The 23,188-nt window shown below is 42.9% G+C and overlaps 1 protein-coding gene across 1 annotated transcript in view; it reads left to right on the top strand.

The window, feature by feature from the left end:
* Window positions 1–23,188, top strand: part of LOC126234651 (suppressor of lurcher protein 1-like) — a 652,665-nt gene that overhangs the window by 140,173 nt on the left and 489,304 nt on the right. Inside the window, exon 2 of the mRNA XM_049943382.1 lies at window positions 17,158–17,239. Coding sequence (XP_049799339.1) covers window positions 17,216–17,239 — 24 coding nt within the window. The 5' untranslated portion in view covers window positions 17,158–17,215. The remainder of the gene's footprint in view (window positions 1–17,157; window positions 17,240–23,188) is intronic.

Raw genomic sequence — 23,188 nt, 5'->3', positions numbered from 1 at the left:
GAAATGGAAAAAAGAACACATTGACACCGGTGTGTCAGACCCACCATACTTGCTCCGGACACTGCGAGAGGGCTGTACAAGCAATGATCACACGCACGGCACAGCGGACACACCAGGAACCGCGGTGTTGGCCGTCGAATGGCGCTAGCTGCGCAGCATTTGTGCACCGCCGCCGTCAGTGTCAGCCAGTTTGAGGTGGCATACGGAGCTCCATCGCAGTCTTTAACACTGGTAGCATGCCGCGACAGCGTGGACGTGAACCGTATGTGCAGTTGACGGACTTTGAGCGAGGGCGTATAGTGGGCATGCGGGAGGCCGGGTGGACGTACCGCCGAATTGCTCAACACGTGGGGCGTGAGGTCTCCACAGTACATCGATGTTGTCGCCAGTGGTCGGCGGAAGGTGCACGTGCCCGTCGACCTGGGACCGGACCGCAGCGACGCACGGATGCACGCCAAGACCGTATGATCCTACGCAGTGCCGTAGGGGACCGCACCGCCACTTCCCAGCAAATTAGGGACACTGTTGCTCCTGGGGTATCGGCGAGGACCATTCGCAACCGTCTCCATGAAGCTGGGCTACGGTCCCGCACACCGTTAGGCCGTCTTCCGCTCACGCCCCAACATCGTGCAGCCCGCCTCCAGTGGTGTCGCGACAGGCGTGAATGGAGGGACGAATGGAGACGTGTCGTCTTCAGCGATGAGAGTCGCTTCTGCCTTGGTGCCAATGATGGTCGTATGCGTGTTTGGCGCCGTGCAGGTGAGCGCCACAATCAGGACTGCATACGACCGAGGCACACAGGGCCAACACCCGGCATCATGGCGTGGGGAGCGATCTCCTACACTGGCCGTACACCACTGGTGATCGTCGAGGGGACACTGAATAGTGCACGGTACATCCAAACCGTCATCGAACCCATCGTTCTACCATTCCTAGACCGGCAAGGGAACTTACTGTTCCAACAGGACAATGCGCGTCCGCATGTATCCCGTGCCACCCAACGTGCTCTAGAAGGTGTAAGTCAACTACCCTGGCCAGCACGATCTCCGGATCTGTCCCCCATTGAGCATGTTTGGGACTGGATGAAGCGTCGTCTCACGCGGTCTGCACGTCCAGCACGAACGCTGGTCCAACTGAGGCGCCAGGTGGAAATGGCATGGCAAGCCGTTCCACAGGACTACATCCAGCATCTCTACGATCGTCTCCATGGGAGAATAGCAGCCTGCATTGCTGCGAAAGGTGGATATACACTGTACTAGTGCCGACATTGTGCATGCTCTGTTGCCTGTGTCTATGTGCCTGTGGTTCTGTCAGTGTGATCATGTGATGTATCTGACCCCAGGAATGTGTCAATAAAGTTTCCCGTTCCTGGGACTATGAATTCACGGTGTTCTTATTTCAATTTCCAGGAGTGTATATTAGGGCAACGGCCTTGCCGCAGTGGCTACACCGGTTCCCGTGAGATCACCGAAGTTAAGCGCTGTCGGGCGTGGCCGGCGCTTGGATGGGTCACCATCCTGCCGCCATGTGCTGTTGCCATTTTTCGGGGTGCACTCAGCCTCGTGATGCCAATTGAGGAGCTACTCGACCGATTAGTAGCGGCTTCGGTCAAAGAATACCGTCCTAACGGTCGGGAGTGCGGTGTGCTGACCACACGCCCCTCCTTATCCGCATCCTCCTCGGAAGATGACACGGCGGCCGGACGGTCCCGGAAGGGCCACTTGTGGCCTAAAGACGGAGCTTTAAACTAAACTAAACTAAAGGAGTGTATATTAGTTTCTCCAAGATACATTTCGCGTAGTGACCACGGATAGAAAATCCTAGAAATTAGAGCCAGTAGAGAGGATTACCGACAATCATTCTTCCCTCTCGCCATTCGCGAGTGGAAGAGGGTAAGGGGGTAAGTTACTGGCACCAGAGGTACTCTGCGCCACACACCGTTAGGTTGCTTGTGGTGCGTCATGTAGTGCTGATTTAGACGCTGGAAAATTCATGTAGTGATAAGATGGTAACTACTGGTCTACAGAAAGCGATACCTGCATATCCACACTTTTTGTTTTGATCTTCAATTTGTCATCATATATTTGTGTTCTACACGTAGGCTTCTTAATGAAATGAGCACATCTTAGTATTCGTGATGACTGACACTTCATCCAAAAAAGTCACTGTAAGACTATATGCAATGAATTCATCGAACTCCGTTTATAAAGTAATACTTACAATGGGAGGGGTGGGTCAAATCTGCTTCTGTGTCACAGTTAATATAGAAAGTCTCGTAGACTATCAAGAAGCGAGATCAAAATAAATAACAGTAGTACTTTCACGACATAAACCCACACGTACTATAATAACGTCCAGAAATAACTGAAGGACTAAATAAGTTCATCCAATGCCAGCAGTATAATACGACAAATACCAGAACGTAGGCACCAGTTCCCCTCTTCTGTGTTGTAACTGGCCAGAGCGGACACTGTGTCCTGCGCCAATTCAATAACTGAAACATAAAGATGCGTGTATAACACTAACAACGTTACCAAATCATATACACGTAAGAACACACCCTATGAAAGACCCAAGAAAATAATGCCGCCAACTGTTGTGTGTGAACTGTGGCGCAGCGATTGCACCGCTGGCTGCAGTATTGCGGGTCGCCAGTTGAAACACACCCACCATGTGTTATTTGTTATCATTTCTGGAAGGTTCTCGAAATTTATCATGTTTTGTTGTGCTTACAGATTCTGTTGGTATAAATTGTACCTTACTCCCTCCAGGTGTTCAGTTCTGTTCTCGCTGTACGTTGGTGTTCGTAATAAAAGCACTTTCAGTGCTACTTGTCGTATTCACTGACGAACCTGATTTCGGATTTGATTTGATTCGGGGTACTGTGTGACAATGTACTGGACGAAAGAGGAAATAAATGGCACAGGGCAACAGTAACACAAAACTGTGTGATGTTTGCTCTGTTGATATATAAGGAAGAAGAGAGATTAATATATTTCGACACAAATTTATGTAAAATTAGCTTTTCTGGTCATACATTGCTGTGGCTGTCTAATTAAATATACAAGAGAAGAGAAAGTCACGCTTCTAATACGTATGGGAATTGCATGTGAGTTCTTATATCCTTCTCTCCCCGTCTCTGACCATCTCCTTCCCCCTCCCTTCCTTTTTTTATCTTCGCCTTCTTCGTCCCCTATCTATCTACCCCAATCTCCTTCTGCCTCTCTCTCTGTCCAACTCCTTCTTTCCGCATTCTACATCCATTTCTTCCCAACTCTCAGTCCATCTCCTGTTTCCTCTTTTCTCTGAACCTTGAACCGTGGTTATTGTTATTGCAAACTCGGATTCTGTAATAGTAGTGTAGTCGTAGGCCACTAAGATCCAAATACAACTTTCATGTTTGCTACCAACGTTTCAAAATGTTTATCCGAATGATCATTAGAGTAATGTGAAAAATTTGATGCAAATTAATCGATCAAAGCTGTTCGAGATTTTTCACGGCTATGAATGTAAGACAGGGGCTCATGGGCTCATGAAAGGAAGTACTGTGATACGTTGTGAAACGTAAGCAAATATTATTTTTGAAGACCTACTTATGTTTTTTGAATGGACACCCTGTATTATTTCTTAAGCCATAGATAAGTTACCTGTAAGCGCAGTAACAGACCGTTGCACATTTTTGACATGGTTTCCAAATTTTCGGAAATACCATTGTTGACCAGGTTACGATGATTTGAAAATGCGTCTCAGCTCGAAAACTAGTCATCGAGTGAATGAAAAAAGTTAAAATTGCCGCTTTTGCATGGTTTTCTTTGTACTGATTTACAGGAGCTGCTGACCCACAGCTATTCGAGCATATTGGAAGTTCGTAAACAAACTACATGTTTCTATCTGTTTTCAGTCCTGAAAACACAGATTCCACAAGATTTTTTGATACAGTAATTTACCAACAGCCGTATGTATTGCAGAAATTTATTTATGAACTTCTTAATGCTACCAGTTTCGGCGTTACGTTGATGCTATCTTCAAACCCCTGTACAATGAGTAGAACAAATGTACTATTATAAAAATATAGAACATACTTACATTTGTTCTACTCATTGTGCAGGGGCCTGAAAATGGCATCAATGTAACGCCGAAACTGGTAGCATATAAGAAGTTCATAAAATAAATTTCTACAATACATACGGTTGTTGGTAAATTATTGTATCAAAAAATACATGCCAGCTGTTGTCCCACAGTTGATAATGGATCAACAAAGATCGACAAGATTTAGTCCGTTAACAAATGATGTGTGATATAGTTGATAGTCTCATTATCATTAGATACTATCCGATAGCAGACCTTCTTAAGCGTACTGGTTGGTCCCTCCTAAGCCGATTACCTGGTCCTGACCGCCATTCCCCCTGCACAGTGGAGCATAGTCAGTCGTCGTACCAGACGGCAGAAAAATATTGACGGTCATTTTTCCCGCAGACTGGCGGAGATTTCGAGGCTGTCCGCCCGGGCAGTGGAAGACGCGGAGCAGCCTATTAAGCGAGCTTCAGCGGCCCCGAGACTTATCGTTTTAATCTGTGCGCAGGCGCCGACGCAGCCTGTCTCACTTCTGGCTCCTCGCCTCTGCTGATTGCGATTTCGCGTCGCCTCTCACTGTCGCCTTAAGCCCATCCTTCACCCTCAACTTTTCCTTTATTCTCGAGTACGGTCTTCTGGAGATGCTTTCAAGCGTAATTTTACGCTCCACTTAAGATGAATAGGGGCTTATGCGACCATTTTAACACACGTAAATAGGAATTCAGTTCGTCTTTCCAGCCACAGTACAGCACAAGATTAATGCGTTATGATAAAATTCCCCATCCGAGTCCGAACAATACTAGTAATTTCTATAGGACGTTGGTAAACTGCACAAGAAACTTTTCAAGTCTAGGTATTTAGCGTGACTTTTACAGAGGTCATGTCCTTTCCAGTTGGAACTTACCAGAACGCTTCCACTCATCGACTTCGTCAGGTACTTATAACTTGGGTTGACAGAGTATATGAAGACTCTGGCTCTTGCACACCTCCGAGATACGGACAGTACTGCTGCACCCATCGGAACTATTCATGAAAACACATATTAGCAACATCAGATTATAAATGTATAATAACAGCTATTGGAAGATCAGTCACGTAAAGATGGTATAGGGTTTATCAAGTAAGAAGTCTTTGCGTGGAAAATGTATCCTTCAAGATAGTCTGAGTCATGTAGAAGCGTCAAGCGAGACATTATCTCCCATCGCCCTGAGTGGCAGCCTCGCAGAAGAAATCTGTAGCATTCCTTACGAGTGTGTGTAAATAACAAATGTATGATACATTCATTCAACATCAGCTGGACAATCGCCTTCAGCTGAAGAAATCTGTATTGGCCGAATGTCGTATCTCTTCTAGATAGTCTGTGAATTACGTCAACATTCAGATGTTTGCTACACTCTCCTTGGAAATGTAGTAAGTAAATTAATTTAGCTGTACGAATCTGTGGGAGCAGGTTGCTCTTCCATATAGTGTTTTGGTGTGTTAGTGAGTGTTTTGACATCGATAAGGTTGGCTTCAGAGCTATATGTTCTGTGATATCACAAGAGACAAAAGAGGATGGTATTATATTTGAGAGTTGTAAAATGTATCGTTGTCCAAGCAACACGCCGATTCACGTCTTATAAAATGTTATAATAAAGAAGTTTTAAGTTTTTATTTTTGTGTATATTTACATGTGTTAGAAACTACCGACCAATTGGTGACCCCGACGTGATTGGCGAGAAAACAAAAGAAAAGCTGCAACGTAATTATTGGCGAATCGTCCAACGCGGAATCTGCTGGAATTCGGCGCAGACGGTGTTCAACAAAATACTCAAAATGCAAGCAGGAAGTGGACTTGACGGGGACAAACCTGTGAGTAATCCAGAGATCAATAAGGTAAGCGTAAAGCTTCCTCCCTTTTGGGTAGAAAACCCCGATATTTGGTTTTGCCAAGCCGAGACTCAGTTTACAATCACTGCCATAGCAAAGGAAACATCTGGGATCTGGTAACCAGTGACGAAAATAATAAATATTCGCTGGCAAAACAACGACTCTTAACAAATTTCAAGGAAAGTGAAGGTTGTAAAATTAAAAAAAAAAAAAAACTGTTGAGTGGGCTGGAAGTTGGCGATATGAAACCTAGCCAATTATTACGGAAAATGCGAAACTATGCTGGTACCAACTTGTCGCAGAACGCTTTAAAAACATTGTGGCTCGATAAACTTCCTAATAATAGTGCCGGCCGAGGTGGCCGAGCGGTTCTACGCGCTACAGTCTGGAACCGCGCGACCACTACGGTCGCAGGTTCGAATCCTGCCTCGGGTATGGATGTGTGTGATGTCCTTAGGTTAGTTAGTTTTAAGTAGTTCTAAGTTCTAGGGGACTGATGACCTAAGAAATTAGGTCCCATAGTGCTCAGAGCCATTTGAATCCAGTAATAGTCGAAGAATATTAGTGATATCGGAAGAAACAACGGACAAGATCGCGCAGATGGCAATCGTATAATGGAGATGCTATATGCTGAGGAGCTTCAAATTACCTCATCCCAATTAGTTCCTTCCACATCCTTATCAGTCCAAGATCTTCTTGTGAAAATTAAATACTTAGAAAATGAAGTTAAGACGCTCCGAGAATCAAATAAATCCAGATCGTGCAGGAGAAGTAGAAACAGAACGCAGTTCAAAACAATTGGTAAATATTGGTATTGTCACTTCAAATTTGGCTCACAGTATAAACCTGAAATGTGTGTACAACCTTGCCAATGGAAAAATAAGGAAAACAAGGAAGGGTAGAGTCGAAAGTGGCTGAATATTCTACCCTAGTTCCTACAGTAAGCCGCCAATATAGATTATTTGTTAAAGACAGAACTTGTGGACGATCTTATCTGGCAGACAGCGGTGCAGATTTGTCTGTTATACCGGTGGTAAAAACTAAGTAGCTTGAACCCTCTGACATTAGTCTCTATGCTGCAAATGGTTCTGAAATTAAAACTTACGGGTCATAGCTGTTAACCATTGATTTAGGTCTTAAACGTAAATTTGAATGGCCATTTATAGTAGCAGATGTATCGAAAGGAATATTCTGAGTTTATTTTCTTCATCATTACGGTTTACTCACAGGTCTGAAAAATAAAAAGCTTATAGATAATATTACCAAGTTAAAAATTTCGGCAGAGGTAACCGCTGTGGACGCTAACGATTCAGTAAGCTCACTATATGCAAAATGTCAGTACTCAAAGCTGTTAGGGAAATTTCCTGACCTAACAAAACCATCTATAATACCAAAGGTGTTAAAGCGTAAAGTACAGCATTATATCACTACTTCTAGTTGTCCACCGGTGTATAGTAAAGTTCGTAGGTCGGACCCACATAAATTGCAAATAGTTAAGAAAGAATTTGAGTTTCTGCTGAATAATGGTATTATATGTCCACCATAATCATAATTGGCTAGCCCACTTTACCTTGTTATGAAGTCCAATGGTCAGTGGCGAGTTTGTGGTGATCATCGTCGTCGTAATGACAGGACTCTCCCAGACCGATATCCATTCCCTTGAGTAGATGACTTGAATTTGATGCAGCGTATTATCAAATTCCCTTAGCCGAAGAAGACAAACCAAAGTCAGCGCTTATTACTCCTTTTGGTCTGTATGAATTTAATTATATGCCCTTCGGACTTCGAAATGCACGTAGCACATTTCAGAGGTTTATACACGAAGTTGGGAGAGAGCTGGATTTCTGTTTTCCCTATCTGGATGATATTTTAATAGCATCAGAATCTCCCGAACATCATATTGAGCATCTAAATTTACTCTTTAAACAATTGAATCAGTACGGTCTAGTAATGAATGTTGCAAATCCGTATTAGGAGTGCAAGAACTCACATTCTTGGGACAATTAATCACACCCTCGGAAACTAAGCCGGATCCAGAAAAAGAATCTGCGCTAATGAACTACAAGCGACCCGAAACTGTTTGCGAACTTTAGGAATCATCAATTTTTATCGTAGATATTTAGGAAATGCTGCAGAAAACCAAGCCTTATTGAATTATTACCTAAAAGGAACAACTAAAAATGACCGAAGACATATTGACTGGACAGAAGAGGCAATTGCTCATTTCCAAAAATGTAAAGAAGATCTCGCAAATGCAACACTTTTAACGTTTCCTGGTTTGCATAGCCAACTCCCATTAGTTGTGGATGCCATCCGATTCTGCAGCTTCATGCAAATCATTGAATGAATATTTTCAAATTTCATCTTTGCATCTCCCAAAGGACGTTGTGCTCTGAGTTCTCACATCTTGCCAGGATGTTTGAGATTGACCAAGCTTGTTATTAGTGTGGATTCACAGGATATACAAAGCAAATTCTTGTTTGTACTAAGCGTTTGAGCAATTTCAGCTTTGGTTCCTCGTTAATAAGGGACTATGTGGGAATACATCGCATGCACAGAAATGCCAAAAGGGACATTCCTCAATTCGAATTACGCTAATGGCTAATGAATTACATAACTGATTGGGCTGTCAAAAATAGTGGAAGACATATTGAAGACGTCGTTCTCAAAATTTCTCTTTTCCGGATAAGTGTTTCATCTTGAAAAACGATCAATGTAATGTGACGACGTTTGGTACACTGTACGATATACAGTTTCGATTTTTGGGTTTCAGTTGTAAGAACAATGGTTAATACTTCATTTACAGTATAAAACCAGGTAGTTCCATATTTTCTTTGAGATTTTATTTTCCACTATTCTCCCCTTCCTTCAGGCACTAGATCTAGGATAGAAATTTCTTTTAGCCTATTTCTGATTGTTTTAGAATGTTCCTTATAGTCTGTTTTTAAGACTCATTGATGAAGAGTGTGCCATAAATATTAAAATATGTTAAAACCGCCATTTTCTGCATGGAGTGTCTAGTGCGTCCGAGCGCTCGAATGCAACCGAAGTAATACTACAGTACTTACCGACGAAGTTACTTTCAGATAGTATCACAGAGGGCACCGGTATCAAATAAAATACTATTCTTAAAAAGACTTCTCCTCATAATACTGTTCGTATATGGTACGCATTCTGAAGGCGTTTTTTGTCGGGTCTGTTTGAAAATTACATGTAAACGTATTTATACAGACTGAAAAGTTTCTTAATCTCTATCAAGCAAAAAACGCTTCGACTGGTAAAAAAATGCCAGTTAATTGATATAATTCCGTAAAAACGAGTTTCGACATCGGAGAAGGAAGGCATACTGTACGATTGCCTATTAAATATTTGTTCAAATTCAATCTTAAAAATCACAGTTGAAACTTTAAACGTTTGTTTATTTCAAAACACCAATTTTCAAGTTGTCAGGCGATATAGCTCATTAAATATAAAAAATATAGATGCAGATACATTATACATCTTTGTGACTTGTGAGTCGATGTTTTTAATACTGTAGTTAGTGGGATTTTTACGATATATTTTAACTTTGAATTTGGTGAACGTCTTAAAGACGTTTTTCCTTGTCGAAAAAATTGATTTTCGTTTCAGAAAACCGCCATTTTGCTAAAAACCACTTCCTTAAATAGTCCCACGACTGCGTTACACAATATCACCAGTTTCAAAGTAGTATTTTCAAATTTTGTTGTGGGTTAAAAATTGTGGCTTTCAGAGCTCCCACCAACCGTCCTCGGAATCCGTGAAAGCCTTTCGTCGAAGCCTTGTAGTGTCTTCTGGGTGCAAATATTTTACTTACATAATACAATCTTAAGTGAGAACACTAAACGTCTAAAGTCAGGTTTGTAATTAGTTTGCTATTATATTGAAAGCCGCGCGGATTGGCCGCATGGTTTGAGGCGCCATGTCAGGAATTGCGCGGCCCCACCCGTCGAGGGTTCGAGTCCTCCCACGGGCATGGGTGTGTGTGTTGTTCTTAGCATAAGTTAGTTTAAGTTGTGTGTAAGTCTAGGGACCGATGACCTCAGCAGTTTAGTCCCACAGGAATTCACACACATTTGAACAGTTTATGTAGAAAAAATCTAGAACATTGCTTTCAAAATCGAACGTCACCCTGGTCTACCATGTTAAAAAGTAAGAGTGTCGTTTACTTTTATTTTGCAATTAAAGGTAAACATTACTATCAGTTGAGAAATTAAAATATATACTGTTAAGTAGAAGATAAATGTAAGAATGCACTTAAATGCTCCTGACATGGCGTTTCGGCTATCCTGCTAAATAAGCTGTATATGTTCCACACTTAAGAGAGTCGAAAGTAATGGGCCACTAACCCCTACTGTCCGTCCTAATTCAGGTCTCTAGTGATTTCCAGAAATCTTTCCTCACGAACGAAAGATCGATTCACGATCGTCCTAGTGTTAACATAAGGTTATATGGTACAGCTAAAATTCTTGATGCATAGTAGAAGATAAATGTAAGAATGCACTTAAATGCTCCTGACATGGCGTTTCGGCTATCCTGCTAAATAAGCTGTATATGTTCCACACGTAAGAGAGTCGAAAGTAATGGGCCACTAACCCCTACTGTCCGTCCTAATTCAGGTCTCTAGTGATTTCCAGAAATCTTTCCTCACGAACGAAAGATCGATTCACGATCGTCCTAGTGTTAACATAAGGTTATATGGTACAGCTAAAATTCTTGATGCATAGTAGAAAGCTAACTGTCCTCCTAGTCTTTCTCCACCTGCATGGCACGTTGATCCGGGGCACTGTACTTTGGTCTCAAGACACCTCGTGTTAATGACGCTGTACGGAACGCAGTCATACGAATAACTGAATAATCGAGCAGTCCTGCCCAAGAAATTTTTTACCAAGTGATTGTCTTTTCTTTTCTATAAACCGCCGTTATTATCACAATTCATGCCGCACCACAGGCACAAGAAATTGCAGGCTGGAATCGTCCGACGTGGCCGTCCTCTCCACCACAAGCCAGTCGATGTAGCCCTCCGTAGCCCCCTTCCACCCTCACCACCCAACCCTCCTGGAATATATTCATCCACTCGCCTCTCCCTGGGCAAGTCGGACCGCCCCTTGCCACCCCAAACCACCGCCACCCGCACGCGACTGAAATGGGCCATCCAACTACGGTCCATCCTGTCCGCTTTTTTGCGTCGTGAATTATTTCCCTCGGCGTATATGTCTCCAGATGCCGGGCGCACACTTAATGCAATTTGTCCGCGTGCCAAGTTCAATAAAAAGCCCCCGCCGTGCCGCACGGGCGACGAGGGCCGTTTTGCAATGGAGACGGATAGCCGCACAAGAAGAACGGCCGAGTTACGGCACTTGCTGCTGCTGGGAAAGGCTAGGGAGTGGCCTAAAGTGGAAGAACTGGGAAGCCACCAAAGCACTCACTACGGGTCTCAGGCTTACGCAGCTCGTGCTGGTTCTAAATATGTTACTCAATTTATACAATTTCCTGTGGTTTATGCTAATGCAGCGTTTGCTGGGAAATGTGTTCGCGTTCCGAAGGACGGGAGATGTTCGCTTCATCCGGCGACGACTAATATTTTTACTCCTCCTGAAGTAATATCAGCTGAGTTACAAGGTACTCATGGCTGCGATCCGTTTACTACGGAAACCAATACATCCTCTACCATCAGTTTCTCTTTTCCTATATGGGAAGCTGGCATTGAGTCTTTTACTAGCACATCTACTACACGCCAGTCCACATAACATCGGAGACGAAGTTTACTTCTTGTTCCATTATCTTTTCCCTTTCCCCTTTTCATTCGCAAATGGCACGTGGGAAGCATGATTGTCTCTGAAGCTCCGTATTAACCCCAGTTTATCAGCTTTCTCATTGTGTAATACCGCGAGATGTACTTAGGTGCAAGCAGTTTTTTGCCTGACTCTTTTCCGTGATTCACAATGTCTCGCCGGTCTGCCTACATTTCCGTAACATTGCCGCGTCGATTAAATGAGCCCGTCAGAAAACACATCGCATTCTTTTGTATCTCTGACCATCGTGGTAAAAGTCCGAGACAGATAAACAATGCACGAGAATCGCTGTAACTAGCGTTTTGTATGGCACCCCCTTCGTGAATGGCTTACGTTCCCTTAGGATTCTTCCAATAGACCTCACCCTGGCATTCGCTTCTACATCATTTATGCAGTGTTTTCACTTTAGGCCTCTACGGGTGGTTATTTCTGAATATTTTTCAGCAGTAACTGTTTCAACTGATTCGTTGTTAGTTGTGTAATCGATGAATCGTGCATATGGGAACTTATTTATTCGCAATACATAGAATTGCGTTCAGGATCAACTGCCAGTCCCAACTCGAATCACCGATCGCCTGCGCGTCTTCCTGCTATTTTCTGCAGACTTCTTGCCTTACTACCTTCTGATATCTCACTGCAACGTCACCGAACAGTCTCACGCCACTTCTAACGTTATCCACTAGACGTTAAACAGTACTAGCGACGCACCTCAGCATTCCAGAGGTACATCTACGTCTAGATTCACGTATATATTCCAGAAGCCACTGAACGGTGGATGGCGGAGGCTACCGCGTAACGCTGAATTTCCTTTCTCGTTCCACTGGCAAATGGAGATGCGGAGGAACAACAATCTACACTCCACCGTGTGAGCTCTAAATTCTTTTATCTTCGTGGTCCTTACGCGAAATGTGCACTAGCGGCAGTACAGTTGTTCTATAGTCGACCTCGAAGGCCAGTTCTGTAAAATCCTGCAACAGTGCCACGCGAAAAGAGCGGCGTCTTCACCTCAAGAATTCCCACTTGAGTCCACGATTCATCTCCGTAATACCTGCAGGCTGATCCATCCTACCGCTGACAAATCTAAGGAAACTGCTTCGATGACTTACTCTGATCCGACGTGGCGGGGATTCCAAATACTCGAGCCGAATTCAAGAATCGGTCGTACACGTATTCTGGAGTTGTACGTGTAAGGAAGTTCTAAATCACAATCCGATCAGATACTCAGTGCACCCGATTTTGTTCACTAAACGATAGTGCAGAACTTCATATCACGCCTTCCTATAATCAGGAACACCGCATCAACATGGACATCCATGTCTGCAACACTCTGGGTCTCATAGACGAACGGATTGAGCTTGGTTCTTCTGATCTCTGTCTGCGGAATTCGATTTTATACCAGAGAAACCCGGAGTTGCCCAGGTACTATTTCTTCTAATGTTATATTAGTTCATTTCCTGCCGGCCGCAGTGGCCGAGCTGTTCTAGACGCTACAGTCAGAAAACCCGCGACCGCTACGGTCGCAGGTTCGAATCCTGCCTCGGGCATGGATGTGTGTGATGTCCTTAGGTTAGTTAGGCTTAAGTAGTTCTAAGTTCTAGGGGACTGATGACTCAGAAGTTAAGTCCCATAGTGCTCAGAGCCATTTAACCCATTTTTTTAGTTCATTTCCTCCTCTCTCCTCTCCATCTCCTACTCCGCCCACTTCCCTCTCTCTGTGTCCACCTTCTTCTCCTGCCCGCTCTCTATGTATGCCCTCAGTCACTATCCGCCTCCTCCTCACGTGTCCTTCTTCTCCATCCCCCCTCTCTCTATACACCTCCTCCTCCTCTCCCTCTGTCTGTCCATCTCCATCTCCTCCTCCTCCTCCTCTCTCTATTTCCTCCTCCCCCTTCCTCAAACATCTGCTGCTTTCCCATCTCTCTGTCCAACGCCTCATCCTCCCACCCGCACCGTCCACCTCTCCCTACCTCCTCTTCTATCCACAATCCCGTTATCACCCCCACCCCAGATTCTATTACTTTCCAGACAGAAAATGATATGAGTACGAAGTTTGTTTAAAATCGATATAGCTGCTCAGAAAGAGGTGCTGACTATATACATATGTGGCGTATATTTCACACACACACACACACACACACACACACACACACATATATATATATATATATATATATATATATATATATATATATATATATCTGAATCTCTGCTGTTTTACTTCATGCGACTGGAGAGACACTCATAAATTTGTGTGTGGTATTCAGACGTTTAGCTTGATACTATGTCACTAAACACGTTGACAAAATTATTGCCCCTGCTGAAGTACTCATTCTCACGGCCTGGTCAGCACAACGTAGAGCAGAGGTCAGAGACTAATTGTACTTAATTTTTTAAAAGTATTCAGTCAGCAATATAAGGGAAATAAATATCAATAGGTCGTTTTCGAACTTTTTATGTCACCTCTTCTCATCCAACCCACCGCACCTAGCGGTAGTGGGGAATCTTACTGCCACAGTATTTTTTTACATATCATAAGTAAGGTATCTAAATATTTGGTTGAAATTGCTGCAGGTGTTCAGTCACTCACCTTTCATTCCCAAATCTATATGATGTAGCGATTCTTAACAACTGAGTGATTCTTTCCAGATAGTTAATAGTCAGTGAACCCACTACTCATTAAGTAATCGGACTCCCCTGTATACTTAGAGAATAGCAAATATTTGAGTTTGTGTAATCGAGAATAAGGCTCCGTAAACTTTCCCAGCGTAGTAATTTGTGATATTCATGTCGTGTCTCCAGCCGGAACATATCCTCATCAGGACACAATATTTCGTCGGTCCACCTGGCCGTCATGTTCAGGTGAGAAAGCCATCGCATCAACTCGCTGGAACTGTTCCGCCGAAATATTGTGTCCAGATGACGATATGTTGCGGCTGGACACCCGACATGGGTATTACAATCCAGAATAAGATTAGAAAAATTTATAAAATACGTTCAAAACTTGTTGCAAGTCACTAGTGATCTCATTATCAAACAGTGGATGAATGAATGCTCCTGATGTATACTGCTGACCAAAAGCTCTCGGGTTTCCTGTTGTGTGGCAATGCTGGGAAACCGCAACATTTTGATGAGGGCCATCCTTGTCCTTTTGTACCATGCACGTGGAAAAGTGAGAGTATTTTTCCTGTGATGATACATATTTGTTTATTGGTTAAGAGGAAATCACCTCGGGCTTCTTCGCCAGTGTCTCCTGTCCTAAGAAGAGAATGAATTTGAGCGAAAATTTAAGGATCTTTAATGAGAATTTAACAATGTTTCGCAGGCTCTCTCTATAGTCATTTCTCCCAGAAGAACGGAACAACATATGTTTAATATCTGTAGACTTAAGTTCCTTATGCTGTGATTTTCATAGTTTTTCCTGTGAAAGCTATTGACTGACAAACTGGATGAAACAAGGAAAGTGCTAAACATATTGTTAACAATATTTCGGTTAAAACATGTTTTTATTTACCTTTTCAGTTAAATTCATGATGTTGTAGACATAATCAGACATCTCCATCAATTGTTCATCATTTTCTTTGGGTCTTTGTCCCACTGCAATGCGGGTTGGATTTGGCGATGTTAGTGTCAGAGGGTGGCCGGATGTCGTTCCTGTCGACACCCCGCACCCCCCAGGTCGATATTAGTGTACCCCAGCTGTCTGCATCTAGTGTAAGTAAGCCATGAAATAGTTGGGACGTGTTTTCAAATGTGTGCGAGTAGTCCAACTGAAGTGAGACGTAGGTACCAGCCCAGTATTCACCTAGTGGCATGTGGAAAACAGCCTAAAATCTACATCCAGGTTGGCTAGCTCACATTCCTTCGACGTTAATCCGCTGGGCGGATTCGATCTGAGGCCGGTGCGCCTATCTGAGTCCAGGAAGCAGCACATTAGCGCTGTCAGCTGATACGGCAGGTTACTTCTACATCAATTGTTGGGTCTTCTTCACTATTTTACTCATATAATAGTATTCTTAGTACTTGGATGTAAAGAGATATATTCTGAGTTTATTAAATACTTTTTCGGCGTCAGAAACTGATTGGAAAATCGATTATGTTTGACTGGATTCCAATTAGTTTCTAGGAATCCTCCTCCATATATTAGATTTGCCATTGGTATTGATTTTCTGATCTTTCCACGTATTCTCTTCCTCATACAAAATTGACCATCGGTATTCTCTTGAGAGTAGATTACTTTGAGAAAGTTATATCGAGTTCAGGAAAGATCCCACGTACGCGCTTAACAAAATTACGTCTCAGAAGATCGTCCCGCGTCAACAGTGATGTAAATTATGATCCCCACCTTAACTCAGTTTTTGAAAGCTTACGGAGAACTTGTAGTTAAGCAGCAAGCTTAGGCATAGCTGAAAGTTTATTACATTAGATGCAGAAAGATTTGTAAGCTTCGTGCAGTGCTACGTCAATTTTAAAAAAAAATTACACTTCGAGCATCTTTATTACTTTTGCCAAATTCTTCAACACATGCCATTCAGCGCGTCATTACTTCCCAAGCCTATAGTTACTTCAGATAGTAAACCGTATTTGTGAAGCATTATCGAAAATTTCAAGTGTTACAAGAATATTATGTCCAACGTGGGCTGTCAAAAACTTAAATTAATTTCATCATTGCTGTTTACTAAATGATGTTACACAGTTCATCCGCACAAAAATTTCTAAGAGCCTATGGTGGACACAAAAATACCTTTAGTATTCAGAAATTGCGTCGAAGCCGTATGGCGAAACAAGAGAATTTCAGAGTTCAGTATGAGAAAAATTGTTTCTTTCTCGGAATACCACAATATTGAGCTGGAATTGTCCCCGGGAACACGATCATGAACGGTAATTAGATGTCTTTGCCTCGTCGAATGAAACTTTTCAATTCGTCGAAAAATAATAAAAAACGTTTTCTTATGTGAAAAGGTCGCTTTTTTATTGAGGTTTGCAATGACAACTAATTCACGTTTCATTTCCCAATGATCAGTTTATTTTAACCGCTACGGGCGATTCACTCTCAATAATACCTCCCTCGTTCATATCCAATCGATATAGGCCTTCTCGTCTACCAATGTCCTGTTTCATACAGAACAGCAATATTACTCGTCCCGTTTCATTGTATTACAATGATTTTTTAGGTGAGTGGTCCTAGTAGCGGACATAACTCATTCTGAAAATAAAAGCAATAAATCTCTGTGGGATGGTCAGTCCGAAACACATCACGATTTTAAGACGTAATCTTCACTCGAAGTTTCCTGAGGCTCACTGTAGAACGAAGTTTGATGGTCATTCGCACTTTTATTTATAATGAAAGGTGTTTATTAATACCATCCCCTAAGTGCATTAATTTTCCTCTATTTCTTTCCAGAGAAGCGTGATGCTCAGGCATAAGCGGTTCTCATCCCAGTGCAAGATGATGTCTCAGTATGCTGCTGGATAGTGTGATGGAGGTAAGTAATAAATTAATTCCATGGAGACTTACAGTAAATTGGACTTTTGTTGCAGTTAATCAGTGTCTGCTTATGTACTAAAACCAATACTTGCGAATATTCGACAGGGCTCATATTGATTGTGAAGAAAAAATAATTTCAGAATTAGGACAACAGATTGTTAATACATGACTCAATACATTATACAACTTCAACTTTGGATATCTAATGAGATTGTGAACACAGCTACAGCCGTCCTCCGAAATTCTGTATGCTGACGCCTTGCAGAACCTCTACTCAGTTTCTGCTAATATGCTGATTATTCCACGTGTATTGCTGGCCCTGTAAGCAGATGTAGTTCAGTTGAATGCAGCACGGGCTAATTTGGGACAGCTCTATTGAACAGGGATAAAAAATGGATTTAGAAGAAAGAGACAAACGTTTCGTAACGAGAAGTAATTCAACATTTTTCTTTGTGACACGGAATCGCAGGACACGCATAATAAGTTGTACTTGTTAGGGTTTATTCAATCTACGTGTTGTACAGACGAAATTGCATATATCTGTTCAAACAGCAGAGATACTGTGACTGATGATTCTTTGGAGGTACACACGGTATAAGTAACGGAGTAAGATAGATTTCACACGATCAGTGTTTGGCGAGACAGTCTTGATTTATACAAAGTGCTTTTGTTTTGCTGTATGTAAAATCATCTTTCACGAACACAGAATATCTTCCCTAATACTGCATCTTACTGAGTTATACAGGAGTACAGACCTTCCCGTGTGCTCTACGAACCATATTATTATCAGCTGCATCTTCCAGTCACGTAAGTTCGTAGTTTGAGAGACGTTCTGTGAGGTGTTTCTGCGAATTTAGTATGGAAGTATTTTATATTGAATCCAGCGTCTGACCCATCTGGTTCAACGGCTTCCCATTATTTGCTGACTTCTTTCGTGAAGCAACTTTGAAAGACGGAATTATTTAAGCTTCATTTTACTGTCTTCTTGTAGGTACCTATTACGCTGGACGAGTGCCTAGACGTATAACTACTATCCAGTGACTGATTTTACATAGCACCAAAACTTTCTTCATTGTGAGTTCTTGATACTGAATTTCTTGGATGATTCGCACGTAGAAGTCTTTCACTGTTGTGTATTGTTTCATCTTTTGTTCGACAGTTTCAATCTCGTTTGAATACGCCGTGCCGCTCCAAGATTTCATATTAAGTTTTCCAACATCGTTATTGAACCACGATTCTTTCTTCCCATCCCTCACTATCTTCCATGGCGTCCGTGTATCTAGCAACTTCATTTTCGTATTATATATCCTAAATAGAAATGTCTTCTATCTTTCCTAAGTTTTCTGTCCACGCCAGCGATTACTGATGGAATGTGGCCTTGTAATCATTGATACTTAGCTATACTTTCACTGAATTGAAAAGTTCGTTGTTTCTTGTTGCCACCAGAAGACATAAGTTTCAGTTCTAATCTACTGCGTCTCCCAGTCATGATGGGAAATTCCTGGACGATATTATCTAGGCTTTCTCTCAAGCATACCACCAACTCGAAAGTTGTTGTCGGTGGATGTTAGCTATATCTTATTTCAAAATAATACGGAGGAAAGCATTGATTGAAAATTTGTTTCATTACATATCAGATTTATGTTAATCATAAAATCAAAGATTTCCAGAAATCACTCAGCTCAAACCTATGAAATGGCGGAAGTTCTTGAACATGTGATCTGTGTGGAGACACTTGCGTTACACGGAAATGCAAGTGGCCGATAATGGATGTGATCAAATGCTGATTCTGTAGATTACAAGTGAATGGCAATAACCGAGATTAGTTCATGTGGAAGCTACCACATTTGGTGTGTGAGTGGTTGCTGGCTGTACTCAAATCTTCAATGTTTGTCTTATAACTATGGCGTCCCTGCATCTAGAAAATTCATAACTTCAGTATCGCAAAGTACACCTGCTTGCCAGGAAGAACGTAAAAACACCGTTTGTGATCATGGAATCCGTACAGGATCGCTGGCACTTGGAACTATCACGGACAAACTTACGTCATCCGCTTTGATCAGTGACCCATACATGGTAGGATTATCTCAAACATATTTCGCGGCTGAATTCTACATCAACGACTAGCTGTTGAGCCTTTATCATAACGCATATGTTCAAAACTGGTTTCGTCCTAGGTCTTACTAACAAACACAAAGTTTCGAAAGACGACTATGTCGAGAACAACGACCGCAGAGAAAGCAAAGAACGTCAAGTACTAGACCACTGCAATCGCATACCCTATCCGCGTGGGGTTCTCGCGACTTCAGCGTGAGAGGGAGGGCGCGAATACTCTTCGCGTACACCGGCAGAAGGTGCCGAAGTTTATCGATGCTGCCCCACGTAATAACAGTCGAGTGCGCACTTGAACAAAGTCACGCGGCTGTTTCAGCTGAGTGAGCTGTCGTTCACAGCCACACGGATGTCGCGCTTGAGTTCACTTGCCCAATCGCTGGAATGGAAAGCTTACACACTACTTAATCTAACTTAAACCACCTTACGCTAAGGACAACACACACACACCCATTCCCGAGGGAGGATTCGAACCTCCGACGCGAGGAGCCGCGTGAAATGTGACAAGACGCCTTTGACCGCACGGCTACACCGAGTGGCTCCATTCGCTGCTAATATGCAATTTACAGCTGCTCAATGGCCTTCAATTATCATCAGAGCCGAGCAATATTTATTTGAATGAATAATAACGAATACAGGTACGATTATTATTCGTTATTTGTGATTAATAATTATTATTAATCGCAACATTATTCATTTACACGGTTAAAGCCATTCCTTGGTCATATGCAAATAATGAGTGTTATGGTCTAGAGGCAGTCCGGCTTTAGCCGCAGAGCAGACCAGATTTGCTGTGAGTTTCCCACTGCCGCGCTAGTACACTCACCTTCGTTACATCCTCCGGCCGACACTAACGTGATCCGTACCGCGAAAATACCGAAAACTGAAATTCGCTTTTAGAAAGACTTTGACAGACCAAAAGCACTCGACGTCCAGCGCTTTTTGTGGGCACAGGCCAAGATCCCGACATCGTCGGCGTCCACTTTTCGATCGTAAGGAACACGGTATACGTGAAGGTTATGTTACATGAGACAGGTCTCTTCGAGAGATGGCGTAACGACTCCCTTCTGCCACACAGACTGAAATGTTGGCAAAGTCAAGGTTGACTATACGCACATCCTGCCGGCGGAAGACATTGTGTGTGTGTGTGTGTAAACTTACGGGACTTAACTGCTAAGATCATCAGTCCCCAAGCTTACACACTACGTAACGTAAATTACCCTAAGGACAAACACAAACACCCATGCCCAAGGGAGGACTCGAACCTCCGCCGGGACCAGCCGCACAGTCCATGACTTCAGCGCCTGAGGCCGCTCGGCTAATCCCGCGCGGCGCGGAAGACATTGTGCCGACGCTCCTCCCCTACGGCACAGTACAAGAACACGTGGCAGAAAAATATACTCAGTTTAAGATGTATCCAGTAATCAACGGAGTATACCAGGCAAGCGTTGAACTCCGAAGACGCGTAGCATCATACCTCGAAACAGGAGGCTGCCGGGCCGTACAATATTTGTGACGGCCAACCTACAACGTGTTCCGGATGCGGCAAGGAAGGTCACCTACGTTCCGAGTGCCTCCAACATCCGGCCATACAACTTCCTCCGCAGGACGAAGCACCTCCACCGTCACCGACAAACCTTACAGTAATTTACGCGGCAACGCTCACTACGTCTTGGTCGGTCCAGACGCAAAAGATCGACGTCGCGGTTCTGGAACCACCTTGCGCGGCTCGCCGATCAGTCAGCTTGGCTAGTAGCAGAACTGCATGCAATACCATCGATACCACCGAACACTGGGGGCACCGCTGACAGCAGGATGTAATCCTTATCGTACCACTCCCATGAACCATGGACTTTGCCGCTGGTGGGAGGTTTGCGGGCCTCAGCGATGCAGATAGTCGTACCGTGGGTCCAACCCCAACGGAGGGGTATCAGTTGAGAGGTCAGAGACACGTGTGGTTCCTGAAGAGGAGCAGCAGCCTTTTCAGTAGTTGCAGGGGCAACAGTCTTGATGACTGACTGATCAGGCCTTGCAGCATCAACCAAAACGGCCTTGTCGTTCAGGTACTGCGAACGGCTGTAAGCAAGGGTAGACTACAGCCGTAATTTTTTCCGAGGACATGCAGCTCTACTGTGTGGCTAGATGACAATAGGGACCTCTCGGGTAAAATATTCAGGAGGTAAAATAGTCACCCATCTCAGGGCGGAGACTACTCAGGAGGACGTCGTCATCAGAAGAAACAAAACTGGCATTTTACGGATCTGAGGGTGGAATTTAGATCCCTTAATCGAGCAGATAGGTTAGGATACTTGAAAAGGGAAATGCATAGGTTGAAGATAGATATAGTGGAAATTAGTAAAATTCGGTGGGAGGAAGAACAGGACATCAAGTTATGTGATTACAGGGTTACAAATATAAATCCAAATACGGGTAGGTTTGATAATGAATAAAAAATAGGAATATGGATAACTTACTATGAACAACATAGCGAACGCATTATTATATCCAAGATAGACAGAAACCCACAGCACCATAGCAATACAAATTCATATGCCAACTCGACAGATGATGAAGAGATTGAAGAAATGTTTGATGAGATAAAATAAATTATTCAGATAGTTAAGGAAGACAAAAATTTAATAGTCGTGGGGGACTGGAATTCGAGAGCAGGAAAAGGAAGAGAAGGAAGAGGAGTAGGTGAATATGGACTAGGGGAAAGTAATGAAAGAGGAAGCAGCCTGGTAGGATTTCGCACATAGCATAATATAATCATAGCAAAAAGCTAGTTTAAGAATCATAAAACAAGATAACATCTGTGGAAGAGACAACTGAAGGCTTCAGCTTGATTATGTAATGGTAAGCCAGAGATTTCGGAACCAGATTTTAAATTGTGATACATTTCCAGTGACAGATGTGGACTCTGAACACAATTTACTGGTTATGAAGTGCAGATTAAAACTGATAAAACTGCAATTTAAGGAATTTAAGCAGATGGAACCTGTATAAACTGAAAGGCCCACAGGTTGTAGACAGTTTCAAGGGGAGAATTGGGAACGATTGACAAGAACCGGGGAAAGGAATACAGAAGAAGAAGAATGGGTAGCTTTGAGAGATGAAATCGTGAAGGCAGCAGAGTACCAAGTAGGTACTGAGACGAGGGCTATTAAATGTCCTTGGGGAACGCCATACATACTGAATTTAATTGATGGAAGGAGAAAATATAAAAACACAATAAATGAAGCAGGAGAAAGAGAATACAAACGTCTAAAATGAGATTGGCAGGAAATGCACGATGGCTGAGCAGGAATGGCTAGAGGACAAATGTAATGACGTAGAAGCATGTATTACTTGAGGTAAGATAGATGCCACCTACCGGAAAATTAAAGAGACCTTTGGAGAAAAGAGAACCGCTTGTATGAATATCAAGAACTCAGATGGAAAACCAGTTCCAAGAAAAGAAGGGAAAGCTGAAAGGTGGAAGAAATATATAGAGGGTCTATACAAGGGCGATGTACTTGAGGGCAATTTTATGGAAATGGAAGAGGACGTAGGTGAAGATAAAATGGGAGATATGATACTGCGTGAAGAATCTGACAGAGCACTGAAAGACCTAAGTCAAAAAAAGGGCCCCGTCAGCAGACAACAAACCTTTACCAATACTGATAGCCTTGGGAGAGTCAGACATGACCAAACTCTTTCATGTGGTGGGCAAGATGTATGAAACAGGTGAAATACCCTCGGACTTCAAGAAAGCGGGCGCTGATAATTGTGAAAATTACCGAACTATCGGTTTAATAAGTCACGGTTGTAAAATACAAACAAATTCTTTACAGAC

Source organism: Schistocerca nitens, chromosome 2, assembly GCF_023898315.1.
Source record: "Schistocerca nitens isolate TAMUIC-IGC-003100 chromosome 2, iqSchNite1.1, whole genome shotgun sequence".
Lineage (NCBI taxonomy): Eukaryota > Metazoa > Arthropoda > Insecta > Orthoptera > Acrididae > Schistocerca > Schistocerca nitens.
This window is presented reverse-complemented; position numbering and strand designations above follow the sequence as displayed.